The 14,689-nt window shown below is 45.5% G+C and overlaps 1 protein-coding gene across 1 annotated transcript in view; it reads left to right on the top strand.

The window, feature by feature from the left end:
- Window positions 1-14,689, top strand: part of MFSD2B (major facilitator superfamily domain containing 2B) — a 61,401-nt gene that overhangs the window by 39,704 nt on the left and 7,008 nt on the right. Inside the window, exons 9-10 of the mRNA XM_045010997.1 lie at window positions 1,724-1,807; window positions 11,307-11,387. Of these exons, the coding sequence (XP_044866932.1) occupies window positions 1,724-1,807; window positions 11,307-11,387 (165 nt within the window). The remainder of the gene's footprint in view (window positions 1-1,723; window positions 1,808-11,306; window positions 11,388-14,689) is intronic.

Genomic DNA, 14,689 nt, shown 5'->3' with positions numbered 1-14,689 from the left:
GGCGGTAGCGGAGTCGACGGGGGAGTCACGGACGTCGATCCCAAGCGGTGAGGACGGGAGGTAAGTCGGGATAAGATACTTCGACTTCAGCTACGGTATTCCAGTAGCTGAAGTTGCGTATCTTACCTCGACACTGCCCCCCAGTGTGGACCAGGCCTTAGTCACATGAACCATCAGTCAGCCAGCACTGTGACATTATGACAAGAGTTATGCTTATAATGTTATGCTTACCTCATACTTTGTTTGCCAACTGTCCTGGTGAATTAATAAGTCCTGTGGAAGGACTGTCACTCCTCCACTGCTTGTGCTTATCACAAAGAACCTCAGAAAATATGTTTGCCAAGAAATAGCCACATTTCCTGTTGGCATGGATTAGGGTCCTGTTAGCAAGCCTTCCTTGTGCATCTGACAGTTTTTGCTTGAGGGAAAGGCCTGAGAGTGAGAGACAGTAACAAAGCATCTCCCCTCACATCAAATAACGTAGTCCGTCTAAGCGACAACAGGCGAGGGAAGAGGAAGGTAGACTCCTTGGGATTAAGACCCTTACAGCACTCACTCACTTAGTCAGGATGTGGCCTGGCATGGCACACAGTCACCTGCAGACAGACAGTCACCTATTGACAACACCCAGGGAGCTCCTCCTCCATCTTGTACCCTCAGATCTTAAAGAGGCGGGGGAAGGAAGCTCTCTTGCTCCAACTTGGCTGGTATGTGCAGCACAGGCTGCTGTCTGTCTGGGGGGTTGTTTTGGAGTGGGGGCAGAGGGTGAAAGGATAGGGAGACATAGTTTTGGTGGATCTGATCCCAATATGGTGTTTTCCACATCTGAAATGAGAGCACAGCAGACTATGGCACAAGCTGGAGAAGGCAATGGGGAAGCGGGAGGGACCAGAAATCTCCCCATGGATACTCGGCCTAATTTCTACATAAACAAAAAAGCTGTTGTTAATTTCTTGGCTCTCAAAGGAACAGTAGTTCATCAAGCTTCCATGCAAGACACGGTTTCTTCTCTAGACCTTCCACCTTCCCAAAATAATGAGAGATGGGTCTGGACCAGGAATTCAGTTCCAGCCCTCGCCCTGAACTCTCAAAATCCTGGATGATAATTCTTGTGACTCACCTATCTGTATAATAGACAGGAACTGGATCCTCCAACCCAAACAGTACCCAAACTTGTGGGCATTTCTGATCCTGAGCCAGAGCTCAGGATCAGAAATATATATATGCAAATATATAAATATAAGCAACATGATTAAGCCACTCCAGATCAGTTACTGCACTTCAGAGGGTTGTCATGATTAATTTCAGCTGAGGGAGCAGTAAATTGCTTAGGAGCCATGGCTTTAATTAAAAGATGCATGGTATTACTGTCTAAGAGGCAGTCTGTGGAAGAGGAGTGCAACTTTTTTCAGCAAACTGCTCTGTGTAACTAACCAGTTACAATAGGCAAACTCCAAGGTTGCAAATAGACTCCTCTCCCCTTCCAATAAACTAGTCTTCCATATTGCAATGTACTAGTTTGCTACATTCAGGGCCTGATGCGTCTGTCACTTTACCCCAGCTTTATCTTGACATTACTCCAGTGTCTTCAGTGGAGTTATTCCTGGTTTAAACTGGCATAAGTGAGAACAGAATCAGGTCCTAAAAGCTTGGATTTATTTGATAACTGATTTGTTATAGGTGATGTAACGAAATTCTTTTTGATGTTGTCTTCATCTCGCAGCTTGAGCAGAGCAATTTTGTCCTGTTTTGCACCCATGCAGCCAGTCTTCACAATCACTTCCAGTATTTAGTGATGACCATCTTGGTGAGTTGCACTGAAACAAATGAGCGTTTTTTTGTGGGAGGAGTGAGAAGCAGGGTTGAGCTTTATTTCTTTGACAGAGGGGGTTGTTCAATGGAGCAGCTTGCATCTCAGCAACTCAGGTTAAGTGACTACAAATTGCTAGCACCTTCTGGCTGTTGCAATGAGTTTGATCACGATCCCCTTCCTAGCAGACATTGTGGAACTTGTAGGGAGGGGAAAGGTCTGGAATATTCAATTTATTCCTTAGTGTTCACCTGTACCTACGAGCCACTTCTTGCCTCTTGAAAAGGTGAACCATTGTGCATGAAGGGAGGTCTGGAATCTTAGCTTCTGTTTCCCTCTCACCAGTCTGATATGCCGAGAATTAAACAAGTTTCCCTTGTGCATTCATACATGTGGGCTCTCTGTGCCAGGCAACCTGCAGGGATAAATATTTAAAGTATTCACAGATGATGTGAATTCCTGTATAAAAGCATCAGTGCTGCTTCACAGATACCTTTACAGAGCTCTCTTCCTTAGCGCTCTTGGGAGGAGTTCTGTCCAGCCTTCCTTACATGGGTGATCCTCTTGCAACCAAGCTACAAATTGCTCCTGTAATGCATGCCTCCCTCTGAGTGTACAGTGGTGAAATGCTGCAGCTCTCATGCTTCTGATTCAAGCCCTCCAAGGACAAATAGAAAGTTTAATGTGTAATTGCTGGGGTATCTGTCTGCTGAAAATGGTTCATGTAGGCCTTTCCCTTTCTTTTGTCTGATCTATTAAGTGCTGTACCAACCTTTGTCAGAGAAGCTCCTGCTTGCTCCCCTCTTGGGCCTGGCTTCTGCCGGGGGACTGTTTGGGGTATCTGAGAGGAGCCTTCATTGTTTCCATTTCCCCCCTGCCCCAACCCTTTTAATGCTTCCTTTCTTACATTCAAGCACTGCAAAGGCTGATATTTTCCAGTGACTAAAATTAATAAGAGGTGGAGCAAAGGCTCCCTTCTGCAAGTGCTTGTTCCTGTATATATTCCACTGTGGGCAATGCATGCACTCCATGTGCTTGAGACTGGATGAATTCTTGTTAGTAGTGTCCCTTGGTCCTCATATGCACTCTTTCCCTCCTTGTGCTCTGATCTGAGGGTGTAAGCGGCCATGCGGACCAACGGCCTCTCCCGTTCCTTCTTACTGTTTCATGGCCTGAGTCTGAACTCTCCAGTGTCCAGAGGGCTGATCTTCCTTCATCAAACCTGTAAATATTATAAACTGTAAATATTGAATATAAAAATTCTTAGTTTATTAGATAATTAGGTTTTGGGAAACATGCCCCCCTTCCCAGTATGGGGTCCAGTTATGGGCAGGATTCTGGCCTTCAAGAACTGCGTCTCCTGTCCCTGTTCCTTCCCAAGGCAGTGATCACCAGATGTGCCTCTACTGCTTCAGAGAAGTTCATATCTCTGCTAAGCACAGTAGCTGTCACTCCTCCCCACCCTGTGTAGTAGTAACATTTTATGTTTGTATTTTATATCATTTAAAATAAAAAAATAAAGAATAATAATGTAAAGTATCAGAGGGGTAGTTGTGTTAGTCTGGATCTGTAAAAGCAGCAAAGAATCCTGTGGCACCTTATAGACCTTATAGACTTGCATCTGACGAAGTGGGTATTCACCCACGAAAGCTCATGCTCCAAAACGTCTGTTAGTCTATAAGGTGCCACAGGATTCTTTGCTAATAATAATGTTGTATGTATTAAACGTATTGGTGTATGATTAGATCATATCCTGCCAGCCACTCTTTTTAAATAGCAAAAAGGAATGGCCTAATGTGCCATTGGTAGGGATACATCAGCCAGAATCTATGTCTGGACTAATTTCAAGGCAGTAACAGATCCTTTGAGGGTCACCAATTTGTTGTAGGTTTAGAATTTTAAAATAAGTGAAGGAATGCCATGATTGTTTTCTTTTGCATTGCAATTTGATGTTCCTGTTCAAAATGTTCTGTGTAAATTAATTCTGTTTTGTGTGTAAATGAGGAATGTGTGGGTTAAGAAATAAGTGTGAAGGCCATTGCTGAACCAGATGGTCTAGGGAGGAGCCAGAGACAGACACAAGGGCTCCAGGAGGCTGGAACACGCCCCTATTCAAAGGAGGGCACATTAACTACTCTAAAAATAAGACAGGTACACAAATAGCAGTAACAAAATAGGAACAAAATAGTAGTAATAAAAACCAGCATGGAATAACTCCCTAAAAAACTTAATAAAAAAAAATAAAAAATTTAAAAAAACAAGCACTTGTCAAACAACAATTGATTACCACATGATGGTGCAAAACTCATTGGTCCCTATGAATGAAAATCACTAAAACAGGGTGCCTTGCCATGAAACTTTGGGTTCATCCTGCCAAGACTTTCCCGGAGCATCGTGTCACAACCGATGGAACCCAGATCCTCTGTACTCATGATCAACCTAGCTGGCCACTAGATTGATCTGGACTCTGAACTGGTAACTATAACATCGACTGGCAGGACAAGCATGGGAGTTCAGGCTTAGGAAACACCTCATGGAACCAGACTGCACTGCACAGTGGTTTGAGGCATCGAGGAGCGCACTGCCCAGCACTAGCACTTCAGACACAGTGACAGGCAGAGGTAGAGCCAAGCATTCCTCCTGTCAGGTTCACTGCAAAGGCAAGAAACCCTCTCCAAAGCCTAGAGAAAAATTCCCCTCTAGATCCACTTCTACAAGTGTGTTGGGGAATCAGCCCTCCTCTAAACTGGGTGACTTTTCACACCTGGGCCAGGAAAACTCAAAAACCCATCAAGGTCATGGTACCAACCCACAGGCTGCAAAGACAGAGGGCTCCTTCTTCAGCATCGTCAACAGCAGCAGGACCATTGGTGCTGAGTCAAGAGAGGCATGAGCCTAGACAGTCTGATCTCTGCTACTAGCAAAGGGGCCATTGGTACTGATGCACATTTCTGAGCCAATTCTGAAGGTTAAGAGGGAGAAGACGCCTCATGGGGGCAAATATACCCTTTCAGAGGACATTACCATCCTGCCAGATCTGGAATGTCCCATCTTATGAGGCCGAGTTCTTACAAGGGAGATCATGACACTGTTGGTCCATGAACATTATGAAAGAAGTTGATCTCCTGTTCCCTTTACTAGTCAGCGTATTTCACCTTTGGAGATGGAGTCCATGTTCTCTTCGCCAGGCAATTCTGATATGGGAGAAGGACCGTTATCACTTCCCCGACAGCAGGAAGCTCTGCAAACTCCCCCCTGACTTCCTGCACCCATCTCTCCTCAGATGCAGGGGGAGGGATCCTTGTACAGGGAGCTGCTCCTCCAGCTGCCCAACCCCCATGCATCCAGACCCCTCATACTCAGACCCTCCCGCCGAGCCAAACCCCCCGCACTCAGAACCCCCCCCCCCGATGAGCCCTACTCCCCCTGCATCTGGACCACCCTGACGAGCTACCTACACCTACACCAAGCCCCAGCCAGCTACACCTGGATCCCCACCCCACTGAGCCCCACTCCCCCAGCGTATGGACCCCCACTGAGCCCCCGCACGGAGCCCCAACCACCCTCACCTGGACCCCCCTGCAGAATCCCATTACTCTTGCACCCAGAACCCCCAAACAAGCCCCTGTGCATCCAGATTCCCCCCTGCACTGTATCCCTCACTGAGCCGCCTGCACCCAGATTGCCCCACACAGAACCCTCTCAACCCACACCTGGATCCCCCCCAACACTAAGCCCCTCCACACTTGGATCCTGCCTGCCTACACCTGGTGCACCTGACACAGAGGGGCAGGCCCCTGGGGTGTTTCTGGGGCAGGCCTGGTCCTTGTGCTGTGTCAGGGTTGGGTGCAGCCTCACTGCTGAGTCCATGTCCCTGGGGGGAGCGGCACAATGATCTCCAAGCTCTGTGCAGCCAGTGGCCTGTGCTCCCCAGTGCCAGGCTGGAGCCTCCACATTCATTTGACAAATAAAATGTGCAGAATTTTAAAATATTGTGTGCAGATTTTTTTTTTTTTGGTGCAGAATATTTATTTTTTGGGGGCAGAATGCCCTCAGAAATAACTAGGAATCTGCATGAATGTAGAAAAGTCCATTTCAGCTCCAACACAGATCACAGAATTCATTGGAGCAACTGTAGAAACAACCATCACCAGGTGGCCAGAGCTTACTTCCATATGGGCAGATTTCAGTCTATGAACATCCTGATCAATCAGCTGAGAGAGCTCCCACAAACAACCTTGTCCTCCTGGGTTACATGACATCTTGAACCTATGTGGCACCATTCATGAGCCTCTGACTTGACTGTCTACAAGCCTGGTTTTGACCAGTATCTGTGCCAAGCAGGCACAGTATGGACCAATTAGTTACACTTTGTGATGCTCTGTACCTCGGCGGAACACCCAGCACCCCCGTGTTCATTCTTGTAAAATGATTGTGTGGTATCCAATGCAGAGTTTGTCATGTCAGGTGTCTTCGGAAGGCTCATGGTGCACTGAGCATTGTTGTTAGAGTGATGTTATAGTAATTGTTGTTACAGTAACGTTATAGTAATGTTATAGGTTATAATTTCATGTATATAGTTATGAGGCTGAAAATGTGTCTTCGTGGCTTAAAATAAGCCCAAGCAAAACCTCTCCAAGAGCACAGAGGCAGTTTACACCTCATCAGGGCATGTATGAGACAAACCCAGCCCAGCCTCACAGGAACAAAGGACACTGGCGTAGGCAGCAAAAAAGGATCTGTTGGACTCTCGAGTGAGTCACCCCCTTCCTTTGGTCAGTTTGGGACTGCGATGAGGTAATGCTCACCTGACTCTGAAGGGGGGAGGGGCAAAGCCAAGAGGGAAGAAAGGACATGATAAAAGAGAGAGATGTTTGCCATGTTCTCTCTCTCTTCCACCAACGTCTACACACACCACACCAAGCGACTAAAGCGCTGATCAAAGCGGAGAGCCTGGCTGAAGTGCAGTCAGCCAGCCTGTGGTGAGAAGTATCTAAGTTTGTACGGGCAGCTTAGAATGTGTTTTGTTCTTATTTCATTTGACTAAATCCGACTTGTTATGCTTTGACTTATATCACTTAAAATCTATCTTTCATAGTTAATAAATTTGTTTGTTTATTCTACCTGAAGCAGTGCGTTTGGTTTGAAGTGTGTCAGAGACTCCTCTTGGGATAATAAGCCTGGTACATATCAATTTCTTAGTTAAATTGATGAACTCATATAAGCTTTCAGCAGGCATAACCGGACACTGCAAAACAGAGGTTTGTAGGGTTGTGTCTGGGACTGGAGATATTGGATAGTGTAATTTGGTTGCAAGTAGCTGGGAGCAACTTACATGCCAAAGGCTGTGTGTGAACTGCCCAGGAGTGGGGGTTCTCACAGCACAGCAGGGTAAGGCTGGCTCCCAGGGTCAAGGATTGGAGTGACCTAGCAGATCACTGGTCCAGATAACACCAGAGGCGAACATCACAGACTCCCCACCCAGAATGCAAGGTTTGGTGGCAGGACAAAGAACAGGTCCTTTCTCTCCGCCACCTGCTCAGAAAATGCTAATTGTGGATGCCTCCCTAGTAGTCTGGGGTGCACATCTGGACGAACAAGGAACATGGACACCTTGAGAGTCCAGGGTGCACAAAAATCTCATGGAACTGAGAGCAGTCTGAGAGGCCTGCAAACAATTCTTACCATTCATTCATTCTCAGCACATTCAGGTGATGTTAGGCAACATGACAGCTATGTTCTACATCAGCAAGCAAGGAGGAGCAAGATCTATGCCTTTTGCATAGAAGCAGTCTGCCTCTGGAATTGATGCATTCGTCATCAGGTTACCTTGTCGGTAGGTTACGTTCCAGGAATTCACAATGCACGAGCAAACAGTCTCAGCACTTCTTGATGGATGACAAATGGGAGATTCACAATTCATTGGTGAAAGACCTATTCCAACAATGGGGATCTCCGACTCTGAACCTTTTTGTGTCTCAAGACAAGAAATGCACAATATACTGCACCGTGGGGTATACAGTCATAATTCCAAGGGAGATATCCTTCTACTCACATGGATGGGAAGTTTGATGTAGTCTCCCCCTACCCCATCCCACTCTTAACTTGAGTTCTCAAGGCCATTGCTCTCATATGGCCAAGAGAATTCAGTTCCCCATCCTTCTCGATTGTCATCTTGTCCACCAGTCAGCATCCAATCCTTCCCAGACATCCTCCCCAGTATAAGGGCAAGATCAGGCGTCTGAATCCAGAGTAACTTCATCTCACAGGCTGGTATTTGGATGGGCATTGAACATACAGCAGAAATGTTCAATGGCTGTTAAAGCCATCCTGAACAATAGCAGGAAAGAATCCACCAGAAGGTGTTACTTAGCTAAATTGAAAAGATTCACTGTTTGTACTCAGTGTCACCAAATGTGCTCAGATGAAATGGACATTCCCAATGGACTGTCTGCTCACCTTGAAATTTTCTGGTCTTTCCCATAGATCCCTATGGGTTCATTTGGTAGCAATTAGTGCCTGCCACCTTCCTCTTGATGTGTACTCTGTCTTCACGCATCCAGTGACTGTGCGATTTCTGAAAGGCTTGATCAGACCTTCTCTCCAATAGCCAGACCTGCCCCGATATGGGTTCCGACTTGGTCCTTTCCGTGCTAAGTAAACCACCATTTGAACCACTAGCAAAATGCTCGTGTTCATGTTACTCTAGGACAGTGGCTCTCAAACTTTTTTACTGGTGACCCCTTTCACTTAGCAAACCTCTGATCCCTTTATAAATTAAAAAAACTTTTAAATATATTTAACACCATTATAAATGCTGGAGGCAAAGCGGGTCTTGGGGTGGAAGTTGACAGCTCATGACCCCCCATGTAATAACCTTGTGACCCCCTGAGGGGTCCCGACCCCCAGTTTGAGAACCCCTGCTCTAGGAACTTAGCCTTCCTGGTGGACATCATGCTTATGGCTGACCCATTATACATCGTGTTCCATAAGAATAAGACTGCACCCTCAGTTTGCGTCCAAAGTAATTTCAGACTATACACTTGTATGGTTTTTTTGCTAAGCCTTATACCGATAATTAGGATCAGAGACTCCATTCCCTGGACATACCTTGGGCATTGACATTCTGTCTTCAGAGACAAAGCCCTTTCTGAAATTGCCTGGGCTCTTTGTGGCCGTAGTGGAACACATGAAAGGACAAGCGTTATCTTCACGAAGACTATCCAAGTGGATTTCAGGCTGTATCGTGTTCTCTTACCAGTTATCTCATGCACCTCCACCTGGTGGAGCAAGGCCCACTCCGCCAGAGCAGAGGTGCTTCAGCAGCTTCGCTTCAGGAAATATCCCTCCTTGATATATGTAAAGAAGCCCTGTGGCGTTCTATTCATATCCTCACAAGACACTTGTGTCTTGGTGCAAGCCTCCTCCTCTAAGTATAGATGTGTAGGATTGCAAGGGACCTCAGTACATCATCTAGTCCAGTCCCCTAAACTCAAGGCAGGACTATTTAATAAAACATCCTTTGGGTCAGCATTCCGACAGAAGTTGTTGCACCCTCCTGCATCATGAGTACTGCTTGTCAGTCATGCACAGTGAAATACACATAGGGACCACCTTCTGTAATTGGCGTTCTTTAAGATGTGTGCTCCCTTCCTGTATTCCATTACCTGCCCTCCTTCTCCTTTACTTCGGATTGTAACACTTGATATACAGTATAGATGGAACTGGAGAGGCGGCCAGTCAACACTGTCCCTCCTACCTTTGCATCAGAGCATGGGGACCAACAGACACTACTAGCAAGAATCTTCCAGTCTCAGGTGCTTAAAGCACATGCATATCCCACAGGCAATACAGGTAGGGACCGCACATCTTGAACAACTCTGGTTATGGAAGGTATGTAACCATTTTTTCTTACATTCCTAGTCTCTGCAGGTATTGGAAAAATATAAATACCAGGGAGGGAGAGGAATTGTTTAGGATGATACAAGGTGGGGTAAGGCTAGGAATAATGGGATGCCATTTTGGCTTTGATCAATTGCAATACTGGATATATCTGCCCTCAAAGGAGTGAATCCTGTACTTTTACTTCACCTTTCTTTTAAAGGATGGTGTTGTGTTTAATTGTATCTATTGTGATAGACCCAGGCCAGTTGGGTACAGCAGAGTAGTAGAAGGCAGATATACTGGCCACTGGATAAGCAGTTTTCTGTTCCCTGACTGACTAGAGCAGGGGCTGCTCCAGGCTAGGGTGGACACCTGACACCAATTAGCCTGCAAAGAGTCAGGTGAGGCTGTTAAGCTAATGTGAACACCTGACTCTAATTAAGGCTGCTCTGATACTATAAAAGGGCTCACTCCAGTCAGGCCAAAGAGAGACAGGGAGCCAGAGGAGAGGAAGTGCGGCTGAAGGGATGGGTAATGAAGACACCCTCACACCACGGGAAAGGGAGCCCTAAGGTAAGGGTGAAGACGGCGTTAAGAGAGAGAAGTGGGGGAGCTGTGGGGAAGTAGCCCAGGGAAATGTAGCAATTCTGGCAGTGAAAGATCGGCTGCCAACAGCTGCTGCCATTAGGGTCCCTGGGCCGGAACCCAGAGTAGAGGGCGGGCCTGGGTTCCCCCCAACCTGCCACTACAGAAACACCTCCTGGGAGGGGAAGACAGGCCCCTGTCAGGACAGGAGGCTCAACTGTTCTTGAATAAGCCCGTAGGGACAACAGAGACTGTGAGAGTTCTCTCACCAACCTCCTTGCTGGCTTATGGTGAAAAGGGCTCAGTAGACTGTACCCTGGCCCTAGAAAGAAAAGGGCTACATGGAGGGTTGCAGTGAGCCTCTGAGGCTAGCATAAACTGCCTGGAAGTGCAGGACCCACGGGGACAAGGTCGGAGCTCTGCCACACTATATATATATCTATAAATCTCTATATATCTATACATAAATATACACACAAGTGTTCAGATGTTTAAATGGAAGGCAGTAGCATGAAGTACAATTAGAATTTGCTGGGGGATGGACTGAATGACCTAGCAGGTCATTTCTGTCTCTAATTTCTATGGCTTACGTTAAGAAAGGGAAAATTTAAGAAGCTTATTTGGAGAAAATTTCTATTCTTAAAATGTATTTGAATAGTCTCTCTATCACTTATCATCTGGAAATAGTGATTTAGTCACTTATCACTTGGGACATTTAATAGTACACTGGACAAATCACTGGGGAATGTACTGAATTCTTTTCTATTTAAATTCTTATATTGTACCCATCACCTTGGTGTTCTGTGTGTCTGCATGGGATAGTTCTGCATGGAAATGAGATGGATTAGATGACCATCTCTTATTTCTGTGATTTTTAGTTGCCTGTTAGTGGTGAAGGGAGCAGGAATCCCAAAGTCCTTCCTCAGTCTCGATCCTTTGCATAGTACAATATAGGGTGTCGCTGCAGCCTCTAGAGATGACCTTACACCTAGTCAGTACTGTACAAATATTTTTCCATCCTCTATAGGTATCAGCAGCAGTGAGCATTCCATTCTGGCAGTGGTTTCTACAGCAGTTTGGCAAGAAAAGTGCAGCATGTGGGATTTCTGTAAGTAAACCATTGTGAAAATCTACGCAACATGGCATCTTACATGTCAATACTAGCTTCTTCAGGAACCATTCACAACTTTTGAATAAAAACTGACACCAGCTGAAGTTTGCCTGATTTCAGGATTCATTTCAAACCTTGAATTGTACCAGTTCAGGCAAACGCCAGGTTTTTCAAATAAATTTTCCAAGAGATGGGTTAGTGAGTGAAGACGAGATACAGACTTCACCCAAAGTTCCACTTTGTATCTGTCTCACAGAGATGAACCTGAGCACAGAGTTTCAGATTCAAGGGCTATGTTATCTGAGATTTAGCTTGGCCAAATTTGGTGGTTTCAGCTGACTAACTCAGTCATAGTGGAGGGAGTAGTGAAACCCCAGTGAACTGAACTGGGGGCAGATCTAGCACGAACCCCTTTGAACCAAAAGGATGAGCTTCCTGCAACGTTGGTTTTCCCTCTTCCTGCAAGTGTCCACAAAGTAAAATAAATAAATGAGCTGCTAGCATCTTAGCGATCCCAGAGGAAAGAAGCCTAATTTAATGGTCACAGCTTCCCAAAGCAGAGCCAAGATGCCTGCCTGAGCTTTTGCTGGGTTTTTGTGTTTTTTTTAACCCCTGACTGAGGGCAAGCAGCAGAGAGAGTCCACATTGCTATCTGCGTTGACTCCTCACTCTGGAGCTCAACTTGAGCTTTCAGCCTGGACACGTCATACAGGATGAGGCACTTTAAGTGCCTGGGAAGGAGGCAAGGAAGAAACTGGGAGCTTTATGTAAAAGTCTGCCTGTAGATGAGCCTTGGCACTGGCTGCATTTCTCCCCTGAATCTAGCTTTTTAAGAGTTACAACATTTTTAATAACCTCAAATACTTCACGGCTGGTGGTAGCTGTTGGTGTAACTAATAGCAGCAATTTGTTGAAGCTAAAATCTATATATTGCAGTGACGTCTGATGAATTGGAGATGGGCTGAAAGCAAAACACTGGCTTCAGATACCTCTGATCTTTGAATGCTTTTAAATATGCATCTGAAATTCACAGTTCAGGACCATCCCTGCTTCTGACTAGCATGCCAGCAAAGGCAATTAGCAGAAGCTGAGATGGACCTCAAGGGAACAGAGTTACCTCCTAGGCATTGTCTACGCAGCAAAGAAAAGTGCTTTCTTCAATCAAGTTGGCTCAATCAAGTCAGTTTACCATTATTGGAAAGCCCCCTCAACACAAACAAATCATGGTCTAGCACTTTTACCATTGTGTTAGCTAGTTGTGTTGTAGACTATGAGGGCGCTGGATTGAAGAAAGCACCTTTTTTGCCATGTAGACACACCCTCATATGGCGTGAGTACTTCCTGTTTGCTCAGTGAAAGTCTCTTGTCTGGCAGTGCAGCCCAAAGGCTTCCTTCGCCGTAAGCTCAAGAGAACCTGTAGCTCTTATATCTGCTCACCGTCACTGTGAAAGCAGAATTGCCTCATTAATTGCAACTGTATTTCTGTCACTGTAGAAGGTTCTGAAAAAAAAATCTGAAGAGAGGTGGCTTTCCGGCCATAATTTCAGCCCCCTTCAGGGTGAAAGGAAGAGGGACTTCTCTGAGGTGATTTGAAAATGGGCTGGTTACCTGAAAAACTGAGCACCTGTATAGACTCAGCATTATAGTATAGTTCTTGTTTTCAAGATGCTGGACATAGACTCCTTTTTTTACCGCTCCTCCTCAAGTTTAAATTGGTTGGAGGGGGTGGCTTAGTGGTCTAAACACCAGGTCTCTAAATTTCCTGGAACTACAGGTTCAAACCTCACTAGTCAACCGAGCCCTTTGTCCATCTAGGGTAAAGAGATTGAGTTATGTGTGGTGCATAGTTTTTTGGGTAGATATTTACAAAATGGTGGCCATTTCTGCTCCACATGGGTGTTAAAGATCTCATGCAGTTCTTTCTGTAAAGGATTGCCCCAACATTCTTGGCCAAAACTTCCCTTCCCTCTGCCCCACTGTGCTGTGCAGGTTACTACCGTTCAGCCACAGGTGGCTCCATTTCCATGGTGCTGCTTGTCAATAGTTTGTGAAGTTCTTCTGGATGGGAGGCATGATCTGACAATAGAATATTACTGTTACTGCTCCTGGTGGGTCAGGTGAGAGGGGGAGTGTGATCACCTAAGAATGTAAAGGTCCTTTTGTTTTAGAAATAGAAAAAATGAGATGCATGGGCTGCTTATTGCAGTGATTTTTTTCTACAGCTTAGAGAGCTCTGCTCCCACATATCTGCCTTTGCTTTTGAGAATTACCATTTCAGTTCTGCCTGTCCTGGGTCATGCTCCTTCCTCACTAGAAAAATCAATTTTAAATCAGTATTATTATTGATTTAAAAACCTCTCTGGATGCTTTGGCTCCAGTGAGCACACAACGTTGAGCACAGAGTTAATCGTCAAATTGTTTGCAGGCAATGTGCGATCTTGTATTGCTGGAGTGCTCTCTTGTGGTGAAATAATGATTGTGCTACAAGCATTGTAGGCTAATGCAAAGGCTGTTTATGCTGGGAACTTGTAGTCTCAGAAGGTGGTTTGCTACTCCTTTGGGTTTACCATCAAATGCCAGTTCCTTGGATGGGAACTGCATTTAAAATGTAAGACAAGTGTCCCCTGTTTAAATGGATTAGACCCCAGCAGGTAAGATGTCCAAGATCACCACTTTCCTTGCAAAAGAAATAGCAAGCGCAAAGTAGAAGCACCCTCATTGAAGTTCTCTACTCATGCCCTCAGCCTCAAATATAGTGCAGAGAATCAAAATGAGCAACACAAACCCAAGACGCTTTAAATGTTTGTTATTTAACATAAATTACATTTTCTGCAGACCTGAGCTTTGTGCTTTGTGATGTATTGTGTCAGTTATTTACAGGAATGTGAGGTGATATCACAAGACTGGTATGGAATGCAGGGACAACTGGGGAGCATGGCTTTTGAGTCCACATTTTAAATGAGGGAGTCTCTACCCCTTATTAGCCCATTGTTTCAAATGGAAGCGAAGATGCTAAGCACTGCTAAAAATCAAATCCAGGTCATCCAAATTTAGGTTTCCAATTCTGGAAATGTGGGCCTTCATGATTTACCCAAGGCTATAGTGCGAGTCAGTGACAGACATGGGGAAGGTGGTGGGGTAAATTGTCCTACTGCTGCTAGCCACTAGACCAGGGGTCGGCAACCTTTCAGAAGTGGTGTGCCGAGTCTTCATCTATTCACTCTAATTTAAGGTTTCACGTGCCGGTAATACGTTTTAACGTTTTAGAAGGTCTCTCTCTATAAGTCTATAAACTATTG

Source organism: Mauremys mutica, chromosome 3 (assembly GCF_020497125.1).
Source record: "Mauremys mutica isolate MM-2020 ecotype Southern chromosome 3, ASM2049712v1, whole genome shotgun sequence".
Taxonomy (NCBI): domain Eukaryota; kingdom Metazoa; phylum Chordata; order Testudines; family Geoemydidae; genus Mauremys; species Mauremys mutica.
The sequence above is the reverse complement of the archived record's forward strand: the minus strand, read 5'-3'. Positions and strand labels throughout refer to the sequence as shown.